Source organism: Rhineura floridana, chromosome 10 (assembly GCF_030035675.1).
Source record: "Rhineura floridana isolate rRhiFlo1 chromosome 10, rRhiFlo1.hap2, whole genome shotgun sequence".
Classification (NCBI taxonomy): domain Eukaryota; kingdom Metazoa; phylum Chordata; class Lepidosauria; order Squamata; family Rhineuridae; genus Rhineura; species Rhineura floridana.
Window position 1 is genome coordinate 46,493,617 of NC_084489.1, and position 26,241 is coordinate 46,519,857.

Below are 26,241 nucleotides of genomic sequence, written 5' to 3' on the forward strand. Positions count from 1 at the left end.
TCTACTATTCTATGATTCTATGATCATCTAGGAGGGTCTAACATGGCAGCCACAGTCACTATTAACTTAGGAATAGATGCTGCTACCAGTGGTATCAGTAGGAACTTTTAGTGGATTTCACAGGAAATGACTTTATGGGTCTTATCCAAATGGTGTAATCTATAAATACTAATTTCTGCATATTGATAGCAAATTGTTTGGATACCTTGTTTCATTCATTTATCCATTCCAAATGTTCTGTAAGAAATGACATGTTCAAAGAGCAAAACAGGATAGATAGAAATGATAATATTTTTATCTTATATGCATTTATTTTGTGGAATCAATGTGATGCCAGTACCCTGATCAATGGAGATGCATTATAAAAGAAATATAAAGACAGTGAAGTGAGCCGACTGCTGGATATTTTTTATATATGAATATTTCTTTTTCTTGGTATAATGGGCTGAAGACGATAAACCTTTTAGAATCTTGTGAAAATTTGATTCCAACTGGGAGCTGGTTTCATTTTGAAGAAACCAAGGGCCAAAATACAAACAATGTTAACTGCATGGTTGTGCCTTTGCGAATTTTTTTTGGGGGGGAAATGTGTTTTTCCCCCCACAAATTGCCAGCATGGAAACCCTGATCCAGATTGGGGCCCTAGTTTGAAGGCTAGTGGGCTTTAATCCTTTGACCCCTGTTGTGGTCCCAATCAGGATAGAGCCCCTCACCTCTGCAATTTGGATTGCAGAGAGAGAGACTCCATTTCATTTCTCTCTCCTCCACTTTTTTTTTTGCAACGTTCCATGACTTCTCAACATGCTTTTTCCTCATTATGTTCCCCCAAACCTCTGTCACCTCCTTCTTGTTTCTTCCTGATCTTGTGCTCCAATCCTAGCAGCACTCACTACTGGAGTTCACTATTCATAGGGAAGATTTTCTTAATTTCAGTTACAAACTTTCTCAGGCTGCAATCCTAAACATGTGCACTAGAGAGTAAATCCCATAGAAACCAGATGGACCTACTTCTGAATAAATATATATAAGCTTGTTCTACCAGTCTACCAGTGACTATACCCCTGAAGGCTTCTTAAATGTTGAGCCAAAGGAGTAGATTTTATTAAATCTGTCAAGGGCACTGCCTGATTCAAAACTCTAGTTCTAGAGTTTACTCCACAACTAAGAACGTTCTAAAATGCAAACTCTCATCTGCGTAAATGCTGGAATTGCTTTTAAAGATGTTTTTAAAGCTTTTTTTAAAAAAGATGTTTTTAAAGCTGTTTTGTTTTAACATGTTTTTAAAGCTGTTTTGTTTTAACATGTTTTTAAAGCTGTTTTTATGAGGTTTTAGAGTGTTTTTAGTGTTTTTGTTTGCCCCCCTGGGCTCCTACTGGGATGAAAGGCGGGATATAAATTTAATAAATAAATAAATAAATAAATATTATTAGTCTTTTGTTTATGGAAAACAATCCTTTTTAAAACAGATTGAAGATGATACAGACTGGTGTGGTGTGTGTGTGTGTGGAATTGTTATGGTGTCCATCTTCAAACTAAGAGTCAGCATTGGGACGAATGAAACTTACCAAATAACCAATCCAGAGTCAAATGTAAAAAAATACTCCAGTGCATAGTGTGAAGCTGGGAGCGTAGGAGATAATCTGATGCACACGGATGCTTGCTGTCAAGATTTCTCAAGCTGTCCTGACATTTCCTTTGCACCTGGCACTGGAGGTGTCAGCCATGCCAGCTTAGTCCCCCAACACAGATGTTCTTGTTGTGCTACTTTGTGTGTGTAACATTTAGGTTGATGTTTTGCTCAAATACAGCACACATAAATACTGTAATCCAAAGACCACCCATTTATTAGTGCACCTGCATCATTCACTTGCTTTCAGTCTTTTCAAAGTATTACCAGTTACCTCCTGCACTTCTGGACGGAGTGTTGATACCAGTTTGCTTTTTTTGTTTTATTTTGTTTTTTAAGATGGAGAGGTAAAAATGTTTCTGTTGCTTTCCTATGTGTCGATGACATATGCTTTTGGAAGGGAAAATTATTGTACTATGCGTCTCATACATAGTCACAGCATTACGTTGTAAAGCATGCTTTTTGTTAGCTCTACAGCCACACAATCTGTTGTTTTGATTTATAAGAAGCATTATTTTAAAGGCCTCTATTCTCTGATATGAGCCCTTGAAATACAAATATGGTGCAGAAAAGCACTTGTCTGCACACTTAACTTTAAGCACATAAATAGCCCCATTGGAGTGTGTATTTGAGCCTAAAGCACAGCCCTCTGTGTCAATTATTTCAATATTTCATAAAAAAAAAAAGGTTCTTGCCAAATATGATCAAGCAATCTTTTCCATTCACTGTTATCAGCAGGGGGTTACAGAATCCTATCACCAGGTTTTTTTCTCCTTATGAACATAAATATGCAAATTAAACAATTTCACCCAAACTTTACTCAGCAGCATAATTTAGGGTGACTTCACATGTCCTATCTGCTGTTTTCCTCTCTGCATAATACCTTCCCTATTATGGGGGGGAGCATATCCCCCCTTTTATTGTCATGGTGTGGAGGAGTATGTCTCTATGATTAAGTGCCCATGAAGCTTAATTCATATATATTTATTGAAGCAGAATTGTCAGAATTGTGAAACAAACCCTGTTTTTGCCAGTCAGGTTTTGGGCCTTGTTAGATTTCAGAATTATTTCCTATACAGTTTCCCTCAAGCAGAGGGAACTCTGCCAGGATTTGTTGCTTCTTATTTGTGACCTCACAGAGGTTTGTGTGGTATCTCATCCCCAGTGTAGTGTGGTGGTTAGAGTGTTGGACTACGATCTGGGAGACCAGGTTCGAATCCCCACACAGCCATGAAGCTCACTGGGTGACCTTGGGCCAGTCACTGCCTCTCAGCCTCAGAGGAAGGCAATGGTAAACCACCTCTGAATACTGCTTACCATGAAAACCTTATTCATAGGGTCGCCATAAGTTGGGATCGACTTGAAGACAGTCCATTTCCATTTTCTTCCGCATTTAATGAACATTCTCACAAATATAACATTTTGCACAAATTATGCATGTGGCAGCAGCCTAAGGCAATGTTTTCTCAGATGCAGGGTTTGCCCTCCTTGGAGCAGAAAAGACATTTCCATGTGTGTGTATGTTAGATCACCATCTTGACCCTCAGTGGCTTCTGTACCATGATTACATCTGCACGGTGTGGTCCAACACAGATTTTCTAGGTAGTCCAGGGTCTACAGCCGTGTTTCTCAACCGGTGTGCCTCCAGATGTTGTTGGACCACAATTCCCATCTTTCCTGACCATTGGCAATGCTGGCTGAGGCTGATGGGAGTTGTGGTCCAACAACATCTGGAGGCACACCGGTTGAGAAACACTGGTCTACAGTATGGGGTGAGGAATCTAGGAACTGAATGCAGCACTCCAGGCTTCTTTCTTTGGCCCTCGGGACTCTCCCCAAGCCCCACACTCACCGTCTTGGTACATGCCCTTATTTTTTGCATGACTGGAATGTGTCCTTGAACTATGCTAATCTTGTTTGCCTGGATGGAAGGATGTGTGCTTTGAAACCTCTGCTTTTTACACGGATAGATTTTAGCCTACTGAACAAATGTTTTGATCCACATATTTTTTGTCCCTGGCCACATCCATTTTTGTCTCAGGCCCTGTCCCCCCCCCCATTGGCATGTTACCCCCAGAAGGTTGCCTATGGGGGAATGCAGCCCTCTGGCTGGAAAAAGTTCCCCACTCCTAATTTATAGCAACAAGGCCCATGTGGCATATTAAGGAACCCTTGGGGACATGCTGTGACAAGTATTTCGGGATAAAATCGCTTGTATTCACCTCAACTTGGACGCCTGTATTGTTATAGTTCACGCAAGAGATTTGTCCAGAACACCATCTAGTCCAGCTTTATTGAATGACTTTCAGTTGCTTATACGCTAAGAATGTGGTCAAAGTGCTTGGTGAAGCAACAGTATGCTTGACCCTATGCTTTGCTAGTTGGTTTGTCAGCTAAGGGAGGTGATGTTCAGCCTGTCCTAAAGGAGCTGGGTTTTCTGTTAGGTTTGTCTCTCTCTTTGGATGCCCAAGTAGCATCAGTGGCAGACAACATTGTCCTCCAGCTGTAGTTGGTTTGCCAGCTGTGATCCCTCCTAGACAGAAATAGCCTGCCAACTGTTAGCAATGTGCTGCTAACCTCCAAACTACACTGTTGAAATGCAGTGTGCATGGGGCTGCCCTTGAAAGCTGTCCTGAAGCTGGTCTGAAAGTAGGGCAGATATCTTGCCAGTGCTTAAAAAACTGTTCTAGTTCCCAGTTTTATTTTCCAAGCAGTTCAAAGTGTGGATGCTTGCCTTTAAAGCCCTAAATGGATTAGGTCCCCGTTACCTGAAAGATTGCTTTTTCCAAGATGAGCCTGCCTATACACGGATACTGTCTTCAGGAGTCCTTCACCAGATGCATCCATCATCTGAGATGAGGCAGTGGTGACAGGAGAGAGCCTTCTTGGTGGTGGTGCCCTGCTGGGTGGTGAAATGCTCTCCCCAGAAAGGCTCATCTGGTCACTTCTCTGATGTCATTTAGGCACACAGTGAAGACTTTTTAAAAAATTTTTCCAGGCTTTTAAACTCTTAATTTTACTTGTAAGCTGCTCTGGAAACATTTATATTGAACAGCAACATATAAAACTTTAAAACAAAAAAGCAGTTGCCTGAGGATGAGAGCAGAGTTGAGTGCACTTATGGAACATAAACCACCTGCAGTTACTCCATGTATCTAATTGTCTGAGAGGAGAAGAGAAAAAGAGTATACCATATGATGATGATCTAAGGACTTCTTTTCTTCTAGGTCAGTAGAATGTATGAGGATATGCACTGAAAAATTGTTATTGCTTAAGTCACTATTACCATGCAGTCCATATGTTACAAAATTGTTTAACATCCTCAAATCTAAATACAGAAGAGGAGTGCTTTACAACCAAAATATGTTCTACAAATCTTCATGTTCTGATTTTGCATGCCTGCTTATAGATTTCCCTCTGTTTTTCTTTTAGAATTATGTTATGGTGGCATCATGAAGATTCAAATATAAATAAAGTGCACTATTAAGTTTCTCCACCCACCAGTTCTCCATAGGGAGTACAGATCCTCATGACAAGTATAACATGTAACCCTAGTTTCGATTTAATGAACTACCTGAGAATGAAAACATATTCACTTATCTATACATCTGACTTTACACTGTGCCCTATTCAGTTTTCATCTCACATAATTCCCCATCACCACTCCCTCTAATAGCAAACGCTTGTGCTGAGTGCTGATTGAAATGCAGCGAAAATAGACCCACTGAGAAACAGAAGGGAGGTAGCAGCATGTTTGATTTGTACAAAAACTCTGCAAAAGAAGAACTTAAAGGGGCTAGCTCATCCCAAATGGCCCAAAGAAAACTGCTGAAGCTAAGTAGCCATGGAATGTTGAGTTTCAGTTGGAAACAGAAATGGAAAACTGGTGGAAGGGAAGTAAAATGCTATACTTGAGCTGTTAGCAGTGTATACCATATAGTATCCTAGAGGAGGGTATGGCTGACTGATTGGCTAGAACCTGAAACAGGAACACTTCTGTGTTAAGTGAAGAGGATACACTGCCAAAGTTTGATGCATGTGCCCCTTGTTCCTCTCTGTTAACAATCTCTCCTAGCCATTAATCAGAGCTTGGAAGTAATCAGTTATAAAAAACAAACTACTTGTAATTTATTACTTTTTTGAGGAACGGGTGGGTAATTTCTTTACATTTTTACTGTAATGGAACAAGAAGTAATTTTTATTACTTTTGAGGAGTTATTGTAATGTTTCAAGCATTACTGGGGTGGGAACAGGGGAAGTCTTCTGCTCCTCTGATTCATGGATGAAAATCATGTGCTTAAACCAGGCTTCTGTGCAGCATAGCTCTTCCCTCGTGCTCTGTGGGTGTATAGGAGGTGACGAGGGAGGAGGTGGAGAGGGAGATGGGGTAGAGTGGAGAAAACAATTGTTAAAAAAATGGACAATGGTGGTGAAGAATGAAGTGGAGGGGAAAAGGAGCCAGAGGGCACATGGATGGAGGAGCAGGAGACAGCAGTGGAATGGAATAAAGACCTGTGGAGATGACAGACAACCGTGTGTGTGTGTGTGTGTGTGTGTGTGTGTGTGAGTGAGTGAGTGAGTGAGTGAGTGAGTGAGTGAATATTGTGTTTGCACTTGACATGCAAAGCCATCTCTGCCCCTCTCCCTGGCTACTTTGCTACATTTGCAATGTTTTTACTTTTTTGCACCCCAGGGGAAAATGTTTCTTGGGTGGGTGTCCCTTAGTTGGTCACAGGGCAGGATGCAGGAGGTGGTTGAATGAGAGAGATGATGCTTGTTGGCTGAGTGTGTGTGTGGGGGGGGTTGCACTTGGTTTGACATGCAAAAATCTGAGCAGTAGCCTCTGCCTCCCTCCCCATCTCCCTTACCAGCGGAGAGATCAGCACTGTTATCTTGTGGATAAAAATAATTATTTTACTACCTCTGTGTTTGTGTGGATTTATTTTTAATGTTGTTTTAGGCTTTGTAGGTGAGCAGCAGCCAAGGCCACCCCCTTGTAAGCACTCTAGTTTGTTTGTTTTTAAAGTAACTTAACTGTAATTGTAGTGATTACTTTTGAGTAACCGTAAAGTAATCAATTCCTTTCAGAACAATTGTAATTGTAATGGTAACATATCTTTTGGGGACCATGTAACAAAAAGGGTACATGTAGCCATGTACCTTTTCAAAAGTAATCTTCCAAGCTCTGCCATTAACCCTAACCATTACTATGATGCGGGAACAGGCATATGGATGCCTATTAAAAACAGTAACTAGTCCTGGATTGTGGAGCTAAAAAAATCGAAGCAAAGTAGGATCTCTCTGTCCTTGCTTACAGCAGAACTAGGTACTATTTTTCCCTGGGAAGCAACTCATTTGCTTTTGTGCATGAATTGAGTATGATCAATGAGAACAGTCCAAGGAATTATGGAGAAAACACAAAAGCAGAAGACCCTGGGGTAACTTCACATGCTAAAATGTTTTCCTTGGAGGAACGAGTAGGGAAATAGCAATGATAAACAGAATGTATATATGAGTGTTGGGGGTAGGGGACTTCATCCTTAATTGTGATTTGCCTTTTATTTATGTAGACACTGTGTGAGATGTACAGTTTAACATGGTGTACAACTCACATGTTGATTGCATTGATTCAACTTTCTCAGTTCCAGTATCTTTCTTTTCTAGGTAAGGGCATGTTTATAGACCACTGAAATGTATAATGTTACTAGAAACCATTTGAAGTAAATGCCAAAACTGTTGGAAGTAATCTGAGAACAAGATCTATTTCTGTTAGTGGAAACGGCTCTGATTTGTTCATATTGTTTTGTGCCTGATGTGCAGCAATCTGATATCGCCCGGACAAACAGAAAGATATCAGGTTTGAATTTCTTAAATATCCAGCTAAAAGCAGCGAATGGTCTGAGCACATTAAAATTCCATTTTCCCTTTACAAGTGTTTGCTTCAGATGACCCCCACTGATCTTAAATATATTTCTGTATCTGTAACTGAATAGAGGTTTTTCTGTACATCATGTTCTAATGATACTCTGGCCTTTAGCCAACAAGGCACTGAATAAGGCTATTTTTAAAATACAGAAACTGGGAACAGCTGCAGCAATCAAATTTGATAAAAACAGAGAACTTTGCTCCCCCCCCTTTTTTTAACAGTGAGTCCAAGTTCAGAATCGTTTCATAGAATGGCTTTTGTTCCATTGCATGAAGGGAACTATAAAACTAATACAGTGAACATCCTTTTAAAACAAATATTTTTTAAAAAGAATACAGCTTAAAATAATAGGCACCTTTTTGTGTGGACAGCTAGCTTCAAAGCAAAATTGTGCTTCCAGCTATTAAAAGAATCACTGTTAACAGAATACATTTTTCCCAAGGTATACCAAAGGTTTTCCATAATGATCTCCCAAAAGTGGAAGATGAAACCCCTTGTTTCAAAATGCTAGAACTCTGGAAGTTGGTGTTTGTTCTTAATGCTCTGTTCACAGAGAGGAAGAGGATAGCACTTTGAGTGCCAAATTTCTTGTCTCATTTTACTCTTTAATATTAATCAGAAACTGTGCTTGTTTAAGGGGAGAAGGGAGACACACACATTGAACTCACATAAGAAGAATACTTCTCACAAAAACCCTTGGTATACATTAAAATTTGTCACAAGGTATTATTAAATGAATTAGTTTTTTTTCCTTTCCAGCCCTCACATTCCAGTTAATAGATGATTATACTTAGATTCCTCATGTGCTACTTTAGGTGCATTTTGAGTCACTCTCTCCTACTGTTAGTGTGCAAGAGTGAAAGAAAGAACTGGAGTTTTAAATGTGCATGTTTGAGGTTTTTTGGATTGATGGATTGATTAATTGATGGTCATGCAAGAAGATTTGCAATTGCATTTCAACCATCCTGTGATTTTTGTGTTGCCTGTAAAACACAAGAGCTCTGCTAGATCAAAGCAAAAGTCCATCCAGTTTGGCATGCTGCATCTCACAGTAGTCAGCTCGCTGCCTTTTGGAAGCCCATAAGCAGGCCTCCAAAGTACAGATGGGACAGAAATTTGATTCAGTTCACATTTACTCAAACCAAAACACAGCCATCCTTTGAAAGTCACACTTCTCCAGATTTTGTAGTGTCCCAATAATGTGCACAAAAATGGATATACCAAAGTAAATTGTGCATAAAAACATATATTAGTGAGAATAACCAACAAAAATGCATTATATTACGGGAAATTGCTCTGCAAAAATGTGTAGATTAGGCAAAATGCAAATGCAAACTTATTGGGATAAATTCACATTAAAACGATGGAATTTATGAGGACTTTTTTCAAAAAAATTTAAACTGAAGTGGAAATGTGAAGAACTGTGTATGATGGAAAATGGGAAACAGAGAAGCTGAAATTGACAGATTTCCTCATTCTTACTATAAACTGGAGTTTTCTTATACAGTAGCACCCTGCTCATACGGCGGGTTCCGTTCCGGACCCCCACTGTAAAGTGGAAATTGCCGTAAAGCGAAACCCATTGACGATAATGAGACACGTCGCACGAAAATGACGTCAAAATGGCGTGCAACGGAAAAAAACCCACCGTAAAAATGGAACAAGCGCCTTAATGCGGGGACTTTCCCTAATTGAAAGCCGCCGCATTAGCGAAGCGCTGTAAAGTGAAGCACTGTAAAGCAGGGCCCTACTGTAGCTATCATCATGGCTAATAGCTGCCAATAGTCTTATGCTCCATGAATTTGACTCTATCAACTAAGATAGTGGTCATCAGTGCCTTTTGGCAGTAAATTCTGTACATTAATACTGAGTTTTTTATAGGGATACACAAGTGTCCCACTGCTTTCCCCTAAAATGAATTGGTGAGCCCTCAAGCACTACACTCAAACAGTGTAAACCTTGATGCCCCTCAAGAGGGCCTGTGCTTGAGGTTCATACATGTCATCAAAGGGAAAGGCAATTCCTATTTCTCTGTTGGTTATGGAGCATGTAAAGGTTCCTCCTCTGTTCCTGGGACACAAACCAAGCAGGCTATCATTGTTTTCTGCTGCTTCGGACAGAAAACCAGGCAAGCTGCCCAGGAAGGGATGTGGTTTAAATTTTTACCCTCAGGTTTCCCCCTTCATAGTTAGTAAGAGACCCTTGGGGAGCAATCTAGATTAGGGCTGCTCTGAGGGAAGAAAGGCTTAATATTTCCTCATGCCTTAGCTGTGCACCAAATTGGAAGCCACTCTGTCTACTTTTATAAAAAGAAAATTAGGTTGAGTGCCCCAGAATAGAACTCCACCAGTGATTGGGCCCTAAAACAATTGGGCTGGAATACATGGAAGGAAGCTGGTTTAGACCAGGTAAATTTGGATTGTTGTTCAGGCTGCCTGCTCTGTGTGTGTGTGTATGTGTACCTTTCCAAATCTATTAAACATTCAGAAAACTGACAGTCAATTTGGAAGTAAATCTGAATGATTTCATTGTCTACTTTCTCTTGAATTATCTCCTTCTATGTAGATCAGGAGTGGGGAACCTTTTTCAGCCTGAAATCCACATTCCCTTCTGGGCAATCTTCCAAGGACCATGTTCCAGTGGTGGGCGGGACTATAGGAAAAAGTGGGCGGAGCAACAAATTAAATGTTACCTTGGTACAGTAGGCTAGTTTCTACACAAACTCTCACACCCCTCTCTATCCATCCATACAAGCAAGAGGTCAAAGACACATTCCAGCCAGGCAAAAACACTTGGGTGGCCTGGGAACAGGGTGTGTGGCCTGAGGAGAGTCCTGAGGGCCCAGATGGGGAGGCCTGAAGGGCCGCATTTGGCCTCTGGGTCTGATGTTCCTCACCCTTGATATAGATGCCTGAGAAAGTGGTAAGTTGAAGCCTATGGTTTCCATAGGTAACAAAAGGTCTTAATGAAGCCTCTGTGATTCAGTCTCTGGCAGTTGATATCTATATATAGAGGGAGAATAGTACCTCACACTGGTTATATCGTAAAGACCATAACAACAGAGAACAATAGTGTCTTTAAGATAGCACAGCACAAAGGGGCTGTTATATAGGCTTACTTCCAACAGTTCATTTTATAGGAGAAAAAACTGGTAAGCATTTCCTATAGACTCCAGGGTCAAAGAATATTCATTATGCTAGGGATGGGGAACCCACAGTCCATGGGCCAGAGGTGATCCTTGGAGGCTTCCCATGTGACCCTGCGGCCCCTCTTCCTTAACCCCCCCAACTCTCCTCCAAGATATCTGTGCTGATTACAGAAGGAGGGGAGAAGCAGCAAATTGCAGGTGCTGGGCTGGTGCAGTGGAGGCTTTGACCTTTTGTTCACCACTGTGTTTCTAATTTAAATTATATCTTTTTTACACACACACACTACACTTTGTGGTGAGTGGCAAGAGGCCTTCTATATCACAACCATCAAGAGGAAGTTGGAGCCCTTGGTTGTCCACTGTGACCAATTTGCATTGTTCTTTGCAAATAAAATCACTCAAATCATCTTGGCTCAAGAGTTGAGACAGTACCTATTGAATTGCCTTGAGAACTGGATTGTCCTATTATTGTGGATTCTTTTCAGCTTGTACAACCTGAGGATGTGGACAAGATCCTCTCTAGTGTTTGGGGTACCACATGTGCTCTGGATCTATGACCTTTGTGGCTAGTGCATTCCTGTTGATTCTGCTGGACCTCTCAGCAGCTTTAGATACCATTGACCATGGTATCCTTCAGAACAGCCTTAGAGGATTGGGGTTGGGAGGAACTGTCTTTGGCTGGTTCCGGTCCTACCTTGAGGGTCCTGTCCAGAAGGTGGTGCCTGAGGTACTGTAATTTGACCCTTTGGCCTTTGGAGTTCCACAAGGCTCCATTTTGTCCCTCATGCTATTTAACATCTACATGAAGCCATTGGGAGCAGTCATCCAAGGATGTGGGCTGGGTTGCCAGCAGCATGCTGATGTGACACCCAGCTCTACATATTGATCACATTAGATCCCAAGGATGCAGTACAGGTACTTAAATTCAGTTCTCCACATTTTGGGCAATTTGTGTTTTGTTTGCTTTTAAATCCTTGTGAAAATTATTCAGTATTTTTATGCAAACTTCTCCTAACAAACACATTTTTGTATGCAATTTTGACTAATGCACACGTTTGCAAGCCATTTCTCCTAATACAATGCATTTTCATGTTATTTCCACTGATATATTCATATTTCCTTTAATATATGCATTTTGTTTCACTTTCCTTTAATATATGTATTTTTGTATCAACTGTTTCATTGGAGAACTGCATCGCAAAATTCAGATAAGTATGAATTTCAAAGGATGGCTGTTTTTCCATTGTCATATTGTTTTGGAAAGTGTGAATTTGATAGATTTGACTTTGAATGTGAACTAAATTGAATTTCCCCCCCAGCTCTACAACAAAGTGTTAACATTAATTTTAATACAATCTCTAAAGGTCACTTATCATGGATTGGTTACTAGGGCTCTGCATTCCCCACCCCATTTGATTTGGAGCCCAGTCCAACATTTTGGAGAGGCTCTCAATTGGGCTGATCTGGAACCTACCCAACCCAGATCTGGGCCTTGAACCAATTCAGGAGCCTTGCACATCATGAAGTCAGAATGGAGGAGAAGGAGACATGCCTCTCTCCCCTCCATACCACATGCTTAATCTGAGATTAAAACATGCAGTTGGGAGGGGGGAAAGGAGATGCATGCAGCCTGCCTGGGCATCTCTTTCTCTCCCCTGTGCCTTGCCTTCATGACAGCCCTGGATCACTCCAAGTGGGTCCATTGTGAACTGGGACAACCTCAACCTGATCCGGCCAAATCCCAAGTCAACCAGAAGCAGCCCAATTCGATTTGGGATCCAGGATCAGGCCAGATCTAGTGCGCAGCCTTATTTGTTTTCTCTTCATATACTTTAATCTCACTTCTGAATTCACTCCTTCAATGAATTATAGACATACTGGTAATTCATGTTCAGGAACGGGGAGCCTGTGGCCCTCCAGGTGTTGTTGGCCCACAATTCCCATCACCCCTAATCATTGGCCATGCTGATACAGTGTCAGTATGCCATGGTATCTTAGGTTGCAATTCACAACCCAGAGCACCTCTTCAATGTCTCATCAGTCAGTTACATATGAATCAATGTCTCTTAGCTCACCATATGAACCGCCCACATGGTTGTGCATTGACGATAATGCAACATGAAGTGATTATTTAAAAACAACAACTGTAGGCATCATGTTATGCAGTCATCAAGTCATAAACTCAACCTTCATCTTTTTCTGGGACAAACATGGAAAACAGCCCATCTTAGCATACACGAGATACTATGGTGCTTGAAAACTTTCCTTTCTAAAATTGGACAGTTCACAATGCAACATCATTTGGTCATTTATTTTTATATCCAAGCATTGAGACATTTTGTTACAGTTAGCGATAGTTCAGCTTAAAGCATACAAGCCTTTGACATTAAGCATGCCTTTGGCTCTTGCAGCAGCAGCAGTTCCTGATTCTGTGTATGAAAATATCCTTACCTCCCTGCATATTGCTAAACTGTGTAGTTGTTTTTTTTTTAAAAAAAAGTAACAAACATAAATGCAGCACTCCAAGCACACACTAGTGAACAGGGATGCAATGCAAAGCATTGAACTTAGTACGCTTCCAAGGGCTCTCTGGCAGTAAGCCAGATCTCTAAAGCCCGTGCTATATTTTAACTAGAAACTAAAGTTTTTTCCCCAGGGTGATGATTGCCATGTTTTAATTACATTTAGGCAGCCATGTATCATCTCTCCAAAGACAAACTGCCAACAGGAAGAGATTTACCACCAAGTGATGTTTTTTATGTAAATGTACTTGCCTAAGTGCAGTAACCCCAAATTCTAATAGAGGCTTTCAGTCTCTTGCCAAGTCTGCAGTATTTATACATGACCAAGACAGATATTTACAAAACAGCTTCATTATAGGAGAACAATTCTCCATGTGTAAATCATTCTTTCTAATCATGGTCTTACTGGGTTCCTTTCCACCCAACCCTTGTTTATCTTCCTTGATTTATATTCTCAGAGAAATGTTGAAATGCAGCATTCTGTTGAGCAAGGCCTTGCATTGCCTTGCAGTACAGACTTCTCAAAAGCTCCTGGGTCTCTTAAATATATTATTATCATCTAGGTTTGGGCAGTACAATGAAGGGACAAAATTCACAGGCGCCATGTTGCTCAGTTTTCACTTTGTCTCTTTAACTGTTCAGGCAGCATAAGAACATAAGAAAAGCCTGCTGGATCAGGCCAGTGGCCCATCTAGTCCAGCATCCTGTTCTCACAGTGGCCAACCAGGTGCCTGGGGGAAGCCCACAAGCAGGACCCGAGTGCAAGAACACTCTCCCCTCCTGAGGCTTCCGGCAACTGGTTTTCAGAAGCATGCTGCCTCTGACTAGGGTGGCACAGCACAGCCATCACGGCTAGTAGCCATTGATAGCCCTGTCCTCCATGAATTTGTCTAATCTTCTTTTAAAGCCGTCCAAGCTGGTGGCCATTACTGCATCTTGTGGGAGCAAATTCCATAGTTTAACTATGCGCTGAGTAAAGAAGTACTTCCTTTTGTCTGTCCTGAATCTTCCAACATTCAGCTTCTTTGAATGTCCACAAGTTCTAGTATTATGAGAGAGGGAGAAGAACTTTTCTCTATCCACTTTCTCAATGCCATGCATAATTTTATACACTTCTATCATGTCTCCTCTGACCCGCCTTTTCTCTAAACTAAAAAGCCCCAAATGCTGCAACCTTTCCTCGTAAGGGAGTCGCTCCATCCGCTTGATCATTCTGGTTGCCCTCTTCTGAACCTTTTCCAACTCTAGAATATCCTTTTTGAGATGAGGCGACCAGAACTGTACACAGTATTCCAAATGCGGCCGCACAATAGATTTATACAACGGCATTATGATATCGGCTGTTTTATTTTCAATACCTTTCCTAATTATCCCTAGCATGGAATTTGCCTTTTTCACAGCTGCCGCACACTGGGTCGACATTTTCATTGTGCTGTCCACTACAACCCCGAGGTCTCTCTCCTGGTCGGTCACCACCAGTTCAGACCCCATGAGCGTATATGTGAAATTAAGATTTTTTGCTCCAATATGCATAATTTTACACTTGTTTATATTGAATTGCATTTGCCATTTTTCCGCCCATTCACTCAGTTTGGAGAGATCTTTTTGGAGCTCTTCACAATCCCTTTTTGTTTTAACAACCTTGAACAATTTAGTGTCGTCAGCAAACTTGGCTACTTCACTGCTCACTCCTAATTCTAGGTCATTAATGAACAAGTTGAAAAGTACAGGTCCCAATACCGATCCTTGAGGGACTCCACTTTCTACAGCCCTCCATTGGGAGAACTGTCCATTTATTCCTACTCTCTGCTTTCTGCTTCTTAACCAATTCCTTATCTACAAGAGGACCTCTCCTCTTATTCCATGACTGCTAAGCTTCCTCAGAAGTCTTTGGTGAGGTACCTTGTCAAACGCTTTTTGAAAGTCTAAGTACACTATGTCCACTGGATCACCTCTATCTATATGCTTGTTGACACTCTCAAAGAATTCTAATAGGTTACTGAGACAGGACTTTCCCTTGCAGAAGCCATGCTGGCTCTGCTTCAGCAAGGCTTGTTCTTCTATGTGCTTAGTTAATCTAGCTTTAATCATACTTTCTACCAGTTTTCCAGGGACAGAAGTTAAGCTAACTGGCCTGTAATTTCCGGGATCCCCTCTGGATCCCTTTTTGAATATTGGCATTACATTTGCCACTTTCCAGTCCTCAGGCACGGAGGAGGACCCGAGGGACAAGTTACATATTTTAGTTAGCAGATCAGCAATTTCACCTTTGAGTTCTTTGAGAACTCTCGGGTGGATGCCATCCGGGCCCGGTGATTTGTCAGTTTTTATATTGTCCATTAAGCCTAGAACTTCCTCTCTCGTTACCACTATTTGTCTCAGTTCCTCAGAATCCCTTCCTGCAAATGTTAGTTCAGGTTCAGGGATCTGCCCTATATCTTCCACTGTGAAGACAGATGCAAAGAATTCATTTAGCTTCTCTGCAGTCTGCTTATCGTTCTTTAGTACACTTTTGACTCCCTTATCATCCAAGGGTCCAATCGCCTCCCTAGATGGTCTCCTGCTTTGAATGTATTTATAGAATTTTTTGTTGTTGGTTTTTATGTTCTTAGCAATGTGCTCCTCAAATTCTTTTTTAGCATCCCTTATTGTCTTCTTGCATTTCTTTTGCCAGAGTTTGTGTTCTTTTTTATTTTCTTCATTCGGACAAGACTTCCATTTTCTGAAGGAAGACTTTTTGCCTCTAAGAGCTTCCTTGACTTTGCTCGTTAACCATGCTGGCATCTTCTTGGCCCTGGCGGTACCTTTTCTGATCTGCGGTACGCACTCCAGTTGAGCTTCTAATATAGTGTTTTTAAACAACTTCCAAGCATTTTTGAGTGATGTGACCCTCTGGACTTTGTTTTTCAGCTTTCTTTTTACCAATCCCCTCATTTTTGTGAAGTTTCCTCTTTTGAAGTCAAATGTGACCGTGTTGGATTTTCTTGGCAATTGGCCATTTACATGTATGTTGAATTTAATAGCACTGTGGTCACTGCTCCCAATCGGTTCAACAACACTTACATCTCGCACCAGGTCCCGGTCCCCACTGAGGATTAAGTCCAGGGTTGCCGTCCCTCTGGTCGGTTCCATGACCAACTGGTCTAGGGAATAGTCATTTAGAATATCTAGAAACTTTGCTTCTTTGTCATGACTGGAACACATATGCGGCCAGTCTATGTCCGGGTAGTTGAAGTCACCCATTACTACCGCATTTCCTAGTTTGGATGCTTCCTCAATTTCATATCTCATCTCAAGGTCTCCCTGAGCATTTTGATCAGGGGGACGATAGATCGTTCCCAGTATTAAGTCCCTCCTGGGGCATGGTATCACCACCCACAACGATTCTGTGGAGGAGTCCGCCTCTTTTGGGGTTTCGAGCTTGCTAGATTCAATGCCTTCTTTCACGTATAGACCGACTCCGCCACCAATACGTCCTTCCCTGTTCTTCCGATATAGTTTATATCCAGGGATAACCGTATCCCACTGGTTTTCTCCATTCCACCAGGTCTCCGTTATGCTCACTATATCAATGCTCTCCTCTAAGACCAAGCACTCCAGTTCTCCCATCTTGGTTCGGAGGCTCCTAGCATTAGCGTACAGGCACTTGTAAGCAGTGTCTCTCTTCAAGTGTCTTTGGCACTTGTGGTTTGGCCTGTGGTAATTTTGCTCTTCTGAATTTATATCCTGTGCCCCTGCTCTCACAATGCCTACTTCTAGGCCTACCCCTTTTAAAATTTCATCATTTCTTTGGTTTTTATCCCAGGGGGGAGGTTTATTCCGAACCGGACCTTTCTCAGCTCCTGTTGGGTTTCCCCCCTCAGTCAGTTTAAAAGCTGCTCTGCTACCTTTTTAATTTTAAGTGCCAGCAGTCTGGTTCCATTCTGGTTCAAGTGGAGCCCGTCCCTTTTGTACAGGCCCGGCTTGTCCCAAAATGTTCCCCAGTGCCTAACAAATCTAAACCCTTCCACCCGACACCATCGTCTCATCCATGCATTGAGACTGCAAAGCTGGGCCTGTCTGGCTGGTCCTGCGCGTGGAAACGGTAGCATTTCAGAGAAAGCCACCTTGGAGGTCCTGGCTTTCAGCATCCTACCTAGCAACCTAAATTTTGCTTCCAGGACCTCACGGCTGCATTTCCCCATGTCGTTGGTGCCAACGTGCACCACGACAACTGACTCCTCCCCAGCACTGTCTACCAAACTATCTAAACGACGGGCGATATCCGCAACCTTCGCACCAGACAGGCAAAACACCTTGCGGTCTATACGCCCATCACACACCCCACTGTCTATGTTCCTAATGATCGAATCACCCACTACAAGGATCCCTCCACCCCCTGGAGATATATCCTCAGCACAAGAGGATAGCTGCTCATCCCCCAAGGAATGGGTCCCTTCTAAGGGATCGTTTCCCTCTTCCTCAGCTGGATGCTCTCCTTCCCTGAGACCATCGTTCTCCATGATAGCAGGAGAGCTATCATCGCTGGAGTGGGACACAGCTATAACGTCCCTGAAGGCCTCCTCCACACACCTCTCTGCCTCTCTCAGCTTTTCCAGGTCTGCCACCTTGGCCTCAAGGAAATGAAGTCATTCCCGGAGAGCCAGGAGCTCATTGCACCGAGAGCACACCCACGACTGCTGTCCAACAGGCAGATAGTCGTACATGCTGCAGGCTGTGCAAAACACTGGAAAGCCCCCACACGCCTGCTGGCTTCTTACCTGCATAGTTTTGTTTGTGGTTTATTATGTCAATAGGTTGGAGACTGTGGTTTAGTTGAGGTCAGGGAACAGAAGGGCAGAGTGGGGGCCCCTGGCCTCCTCACCCTGCTGCCGAACTTGCTCTGCTGCTTAACTCGCCTTGACGCTTTGTCAGCTGGGGCCTTGACGCTTTGTCAGCTGGGGCTCCCTCTAGCTCGTGGAGCAGGCTCCCTCGCTAGGTGCTCTGACTTTATATGTGTGGCTGGTTCCTCCCAGCTACTGCTGCCAGCCAATGATGTGTTACTTGAGGCTGATGGCTCAACTATCAGCTGGGGCTTAACTCTTTAGTATTATCTCAGGCTTCCTTCCTTTGAAGGCAGGAAGGCAGGCTTCCTTCCTTCCTGAGCGAGGGGCGGGGCATGATGGCAGGAAATGGAAGGGAAATCTCTCTGGTGACTTTACCCCACCCCCCAATATACACACTTTGGGAATGAGGGCAAATTGTCAGATGCCCCTCTCTACATGCCATTCATCAGCTGCTGACATCAGCAGTCACTCATGAGAGCTAGCTTTGTTTACCGATGGTACTAATCTGAAGAGACATAGTTTGAAGTAGTTTGGTTTGTGGAAGAGGGTAGAAGCAGCATGGTGCTATGCAAACATTCCCACATGGTCCGATAGGTCATTCACACAGAAAATAAGTGAAATTCTTCATGTTGTGGGCAAAGTTCAGCACAGAGCCAACAGGCTCTCAAAGACACAAGGGCATCATAAAATAATACTCAAAGGGTGTCTGGATTGAGTGATTGCCTCCAGACTTTTACAGACGATGGAGTGTGGGCACATGATGTAGTATGTTGTGCTAAGTTTTGTTCTGTGCTTGTTTTGTATTTTATGTTTTTAAAAATGAGTATGCATGCTTTTTAACTCAGCAAAAGTAGAGCATCTGCTTTGCATGCAAAAGGCCCCAGATTCAATCCCTGGCATCTCAGGTAGGACTGGGAAAGATTCCTCTCTGGACCCCTGGAGAGTCACTGCCAGTCAGTGAAAGCAATATTGAGCCTGATGGACCAATGGTTTGACTTGGTATAAAGCAGCTTCCTATGTTCCTGTGATATGCAAATGTTCTGGAAAGAGGTGGGAAGATGCCTGTTATGACCCTCAAACACATGGCCCATTTTTCTGTATATATCACTCCCCTCTTTTGTTTTCTGGAACTGGTTATCTCACCTTCTCCTGCCCTCTCTCTAAAGACAGTGTAGCCTATAAACCAGGGTTGTGGAGCCTTTTTCAGCCCAACGGTCATATTTCCTTGTGGGCAACCTTCTGGGGTGTGTGTGCCAATGGTGGACAGGGCCAGAGGCAAAAATGAGTGGAGCAACAGCTGTGACCCTTACCTTTGTACTGTTGGCTACATTTCCAGTTTCACAAAAGTCAGAGGTGTTTACTCATCCACACCCCATTCGCATCTCTCCATCCAGGAAAGAAACAGGCATTAGAATTCAAGGACACATTCAGCTAGGTAAAAACACTCCAAGAAAGCATGGAGCAGAGCCATTGAGGAGCATGGCCCGGGGACAGGGGGCGTCAGATACAGAGCCCTGCAAGGCCGCATTTGCTTCCATGTGTGAGGTTTCCCCATCCCTAAACTAAGCAGTGCTGACAGGTCCTGCCTAAGATTCTTCTTCTTCTTCTTCTTCTTCTTCTTCTTCTTCTTCTTCTTCTTCTTTGCAAAACTCTAAGGGAGGAGTTGTAGCAGAGTTTCTGTGCAAGGATGCTGTTAGAGTTAGGATGAATGAAAATCAGTAGAACCCATGAGCTTGGAACTTCTTCTGAACAAACACCATGGGTCTGTCAAGTGGCTATTAATTTGTGTAAGGATTTAGCTAGGGGTGCAATGTGTGCCATAGGACCTATTTCATGGGAGAGCCCCTCCTCCCCTCCTGGCTAAGCCAGGAAATGGTCTGGGTTGTGTTCATCTTGATGAGAAGCTGGGAACCTGAAGACAGAGAGACTTGCTTGTTCTCTGTGTGTCTGAAACTTAAGCCATGGCTTTTGGGTTCCTCCCTGAAAGCTTGATGGGGAAGCAAGGTCTGTTAATGCTGTGAATTCCTCCATCTTACACTCAGGCTGTATATATGTGTAAATAAAATCATATATCATAAAGACATCACAGTCTACACTGACCTTCCTTCCAAGGAAACCAAACCTTGGGTAAGTGCTGGGACCCCTGGAAGTATCTCACCACTCAGAGACTGGGGTGCGTGCAACAATATGTTTAGGATTAGCACTGCACAGCTGCAATGCTATGCATACTTGGGAGTAAATCCCACGCATAGGACTAGACTGTAAGACTGCATTCCACCTCCTCTCCATATAGAGAGTAGAGTGCTATGGGGCTGATTGTAGAGCATACTGTGATTGTCCCAATGCCGGGCTCATGCTGGACACAGGGAGCAACATGCTTAGCTATCCAAGAGAAGCCAAGGTCTTTCTGCTCCTCATTTACATGCATCCAATGACCCACTGTTGTCCAGTTCCCAGTATGCAGGCTACTCCCAACAGAAGCAATCATCACTGAATGTAGAGGCCTGAGGAGCAACAGGATGATTACACAGCCACAAGAGTTGCTGTATACTATAGCCAGCATGGATTTTTCACATTCCCCAATGTTAAATTGAAAATACCCCCATGCCATTCTGATGCTTCCCATAAGCTCATTTCAAAACAAAACCTTACCAAACTTATAGTCCTGAACTCAGAAACGCTTGCTTAACAACCCTCTCAATTTTCATGGCGATACACAAAACAGTCAGAGAGAACAGAGAGTTCAAAGTCTAAAAAGAGGGAAAAAACCCAGAGCCCTTTTGGACTTTTTTCTCTGAGAGTTCTCATAATCTGTTGAAATTCATTAAAAATCAGCCAGGTCCACAGAGTACCTGTAATCCTAATACTGACCTTGCCCCATACTCTGACCTTCATCTTCTGCAGTTTAAAAGTTAAAAAAAATGCCGGGCTGAATTTTAATTAATTTAAGAAATTTTGGCTGGAACTCTATGATAACGCGGGGCATGCTCAGTAAGAACCAACTGTCAGTGTTCTAAAAGCCTCACAGCTGCTGGGCTTGGCTAATCACGGGGCCACACCTACATCAGGTGACACAGTCATGGCTTCCCTCAGAGAATCCTGGGAAGTGTAGTTTGTGAAGGGTGCTGAGAGGACACTCCTATTCCCCTGACAGAGCTCCAGTGGCCAGACTGGTTTAACAGTCAGCCACTCTGATTGAAGCTCTGTGAGGGGAACAGGGCGTCTCCTAGCAACTCTCAGCACCCTTCACTAACTACACTTCCCAGGATTCTTTGAGAGAAGCCATGACTGTCCAAAGTGAAATAAAGGTCTGGTGTGGATGCGGCCAGGGACAGCTTTGGTTAAAATTTGGGTGGGAGGCTACATGTGCCTGCTGTAGAATAAAAAGGTGAGGGAAACGCTGAAAAGCAATGATACTGTTCACAATGTTTTCCTTTTGGAAAGAAAAGGGTTTTCCCCTCTGCCCAGTGCCCACCCACCCAATTTCCTACCCTCCCCCTCCCCTGGGTCAGTGCTGGACTATGACCTGGGAGACCAGGGTTCGAATTGGCACACAGCCATGAAGCTCACTGGGGACCTTGAGCCAGTCACTGCCTCTCAGCCTCAGAGGAAGGAAGGCAATAGTAAAACCACCTCTGAATACCATTTATCATGAAAACCCTATTCAAAGAGTCGCCATAAGTTCGGTCGACTTGAAGGCAGTCCATTTCCATTTTCAAACATGATTGCACAGAAATAAATCCTATTGAACTGAAATAGTATGCAAATGATCAAACTAGGGTTGTCAGGTCCAGCCTCCAAGAGGTCTTCTGTATCTTTAAAAGTTGTGCAGGGGGAAGGGAGAATTTCACCTTGTGGTTTTTCCCATTACAGTATTGCAAGAAAACCTGTACTTGGCTGAATTTTCTATTCTCTTAAAGATACAGAATCATTCTCAGGCCCTGAGCATGGCAACCCTAGATCAAACCCACCCTCCCTTCTCCCTCCCCTCCCCTCCCCCTCCCCTTCCAATCCCCCTCCCCTTCCTCCTCCCCATGGTCAGTTTTACCTATCTTCAGCATGATTGCACAGAGGTAAATACCATTGAACTCTATAAGCATGCAAATGATCAAACCTGCCCTCCCTTCCCCCTTCCTTTGTCCCCTCCAATATGCTCCTTCCCCCTCCCCCATGGTCAGTTTTTCCTATCCTAACCATGATTGCATAGGAGTAAATCCCATTGAACTCAAAAAGCATGCAAATGATCAAACCTGCTTTTCTCCTCCTTCCCCTCTCCTCTCCCTTCCTCCCCCCTTCCTTCTTCTTCCTCCCCTGCCCACTCCCTCCCTCCCTCCCCCAGTCAGTTTTACCTATCCTAAGCATGATTGCATGGGAGTAAATCACACTGAACTCAATAAACATGCAAATTATCAAACCTGTCCTCCTCCCCTCCCCCTCCTGCCTGCTCCCATCCCAGTCCTCCCCTCTGCCTTTCCTCTCCCCCCTCCTCCCCATAACCTGTGGTCAGTTTCACCTATCCTAAGCATGATTGCAGGGGAGTAAATCCCAGTGAACTCAATAAGCATGCAAATGATCAATCCATTCTCAGCAAGCTTGCACAGGATCCCATTTCTTACCTCCCGGATTAAAAAGCAGAGAAAATAACTAATAGGCAAAAAACCTTGCGGTTTAAGAATGTACTAAAAGCCCATAGATATTTCTATCAAACTTTAAAAAGCAGGGAAATTGGGCAGCTATAGTGAATGCACCAGGGGAGCAGGAGACCTGACCTCCTCTCTGAGATATTGTACTGCCCTGCACATTTGTCAAAATGCAAACACAATTTGGGTTGGTCTTTCACCATCCAATCCACTTGCTGTGTAGCTTGGAAGAATTTGGTAACATGTGCCACTGGGAAGAGAGGAAGCATGGGTGTGAAGGAACCTCTCAACATCCACTACTTGTGCTGAAGAGGCCAAATGGTTGCATGAGTGTCCAGAGGCAAGTGCCTTCTCCCTTCATATGCCTCAATGTTTTGGGCTACTTTGGATGGAACAATGCTGGCATAATAAACCATTGTATATTAATCCAGGAATAACTCTTCTCCCATCCCATCCCCTTCATGTCATCTTTTGCACTTTTAATGTTGGTCTCTTTAAACTACAATTTCCTTTATGCCTGAAATGTGGAACTGTGGTTTACTGTTTGCTTACTGACCAGAATCTGAAACCGTGGTTTATTCTGGTTTCAGATCCTGACTGGAAAATCAGGATTAAACCACAGCCACCTGTTTCAGACTTAATGGTAAACTGTAGTTCAGAGAGACCAGGACTGGAGCACTGTAAGCTTTGGTGTATTAAGCCAGAAGCATTACATCTGAAATGGCTCTTTAGTCTCTTCCATCTGGTTCAGGCAGTTTCTTGAGTTAATATATTCTGTGGAGGCTGGTGGCTCTGTTAGTGGGGCAGTGGAATCCACTCTGTGTTTTTCGCAGCTGCTGTCCAAAGTGCTGAAGCCTATTTTTGGAATGGGTTTCAGCACTTTAGACAGCTTCAAGAAACACCTGGAATGGATTCTACTGCCCCACTGACATTGAACTCCACTGAGTACATTGTGTTTAAATATAACTTTACACCTAATTTGAAGACCCTGAACCTATTTTCTCTATTATTGTCTCTTTCTTGTGGTTGAAGGAAATAGCTTTACCAAAAACAGCTTTCAGCTTTATTCTACTTTAGCTGCTCCAGTTTTTCTCTTTCAGATGACATATTTCAATGTTCTAAGACAAAATATTTCTAATAAAATAATCACACATACGACAATGGATCATTTATAACCTGCTCTTATTGAGAAGCATTTTTCAGTAAATTGTGGCAAGAATTGTTGCTGGATCCCACATTATTCAGACCTGAGGTTCTTACAAGCGCATACTTTAGCAAAAAAAAAAAAGTCTTCCATTGTTGCTTTCTGAAAAAAATGGAAAATAGGACCATTATGTTTTGTCATTTGAAGGGTAAATTCACAACTCTGCAGCAGTATGCTGACATGGCTCGTTCCAGCACATGCAAACCCCAGGAGTACCCAGTCTCTGGGATACTGCACAACTCAGTAGGTTTTGCAACAATATTCAGCACTTTTTAGAGAAGTCAAAGGAGCTCCTGGCCAGAATAAGAGCATGTTGGGCTTATAGCTCCTGGCCAGGAACTTTTGCATTTGCTCCCACAATTCAAATAAACCCAGTGAGATTCATGGCTGAGGATTATAAGATACTTGGATACTTTGTGTGTGTGTGTGTGTGTGTGTTGTAAGAACAGGGAGCCATCCAGTATAAGTGTGAGAGACTGTGTGTTTGTGTTTGTGTGTGTGTGTGAGAGAGAGGGGGGGGTTTACAAGAACAGGTCATAAAAGCATATTATAAGTGCAGGGAGGCATTCACCCACCATGTTGTGGATTGTATCTAAACATTTTCACAGTTTTAGTTTTGTGTACATTAAAGAACTTGGGAGTATGTAAGAATTTCTAATTGACTCAGGGGCTAGATCTTGGGGTTATACACAGTTGCCTTCATAACCTAGAAACATAATCTCCTTCTGTCTTTCCTGCAACAGTAATAATACAAACATACTTTTTTTAATGACGCATTTTTATTATTAGATATTACTGGGAAGAGTGGGGAAAATGAGACAAGCAGCTGCAGTTTTAAGAGCAGCCATGCATCCTCCATGGCTTTTTCAGTTCTAAGAGTTATGTACTTTTTTCAGATCTTAGTGATCAGCTGGTGGAAGTGGTTGGTCTAGAGGGAGCCATGGAGATGGGTCAGATATACACTGGACTGAAAAGTGCTGGAAGACGTCTTGCTCAATGTACATCTGTTATCATCAGGTAGGAACATTTCTTTCTTCATTACTCACACTGTGTTCATTTAAAGGGCAAAAGACTGAGAGGGGATATGATAGCACTCTTCAAGTACTTGAAAGGTTGTCATACAGAGGAGGGCCACGATCTCTGCTTGATCACCCCAGAGTGCAGGACACGGAATAATGGGCTCAAGTTACAGGAAGTCCGATTTCAGCTGAACATCAAGAAAAGCTCCCTAACTGTTAGAGCAGTATGACAATGGAACCGATTACCAAGGGAGGTAGTGGGCTCTCTTACATTGGAGGCATTCAAGACGCAGCTGGACAGCCACCCCTCGGATATGTTTGAAGCTGGATTCCTGCACTGAACAGGGGGTTGGACTTGATGGCCTTACAGGCCCCTTCCAACTCTACTGTTCTATGAATCTATTATTCTAAAATGATACTAAAGCCTTGGGTTATCCAGTAAAATTGATTGGCTGGAGTTTCATTGGATAACCCACACAGCATGTAGTCAATTTGTAGCACTCACTAACACAAGATGTAGTGATGGCCACCAACTTGGATGGCTTTAAGCAGGAATTCGACAAATTAATGGAGGATAAGGCTGTCACCAAGACCACAGCTTTGTTTTCTCCCCCAAAACATCTGTTCAAAAATTTTTTAAAAATCTTAGCTATCAGCTTAATGACCTATTTATTTATTTAACAAGATTTATATAACATTTGATTGAAGTCACTGTCTGGAATACTAATCTGTGCAAACCTCTAAATTTATGGTCATTTCCGTAGGTTCACTTAATCTAGTAAACTATTATTCTACTGTTTGCTGAAGGTATTAACTTCTGTAGATCAGTTTCTGCTCAGACATTGTCCTCAGATGTTGAATTTGAATAGATTCAATACTTTGCAAATCCATGTTACCCCAAAACTGTGCTCCATAGAGCAACTGCTGCACTTCTTTTACCTGGAAAGCATTCATTTTTTCTAGCTGAGTCCACATGCTCTTTAAAAAATCCTAAAATGATCCTAAGATGATACCTGAATATTTAAATTGCTTAACTTGGGTGGTTGAATTAGCATTCATAGTCCACCTATCTTATTTGTGTGTTTGTTTGTTTGTTTATTATTCGATTTATATCCTGCCCTTCCTCCAGCAGGAGCCCAGGGCAGCAATTCTTGTCTCTGTTCTTTCCCAACAACCATAATCTCTGTGTTACCATAATTAATAGTTAACCATTCAGATGGCCAGTAGCTATAAAAGTCCCTGATAATTGTCCTCAAATTCATTTGTATTGCCATCCTACGCTCCTTCTGGGAGAAAGGGTGGGATATAAATTTAATAAATAAATGCAGC

General features: G+C 42.7%; 1 protein-coding gene across 3 annotated transcripts in view; it reads left to right on the plus strand.

Annotated features, from left to right (window-relative positions):
- DGKB (diacylglycerol kinase beta) overlaps window positions 1-26,241 on the plus strand; it is a 430,346-nt gene that overhangs the window by 390,641 nt on the left and 13,464 nt on the right. For all 3 annotated transcript variants that reach the window (XM_061585671.1, XM_061585672.1, XM_061585673.1), the window contains exon 23: window positions 24,790-24,910. In XM_061585671.1, coding sequence (XP_061441655.1) covers window positions 24,790-24,910 — 121 coding nt within the window. The remainder of the gene's footprint in view (window positions 1-24,789; window positions 24,911-26,241) is intronic.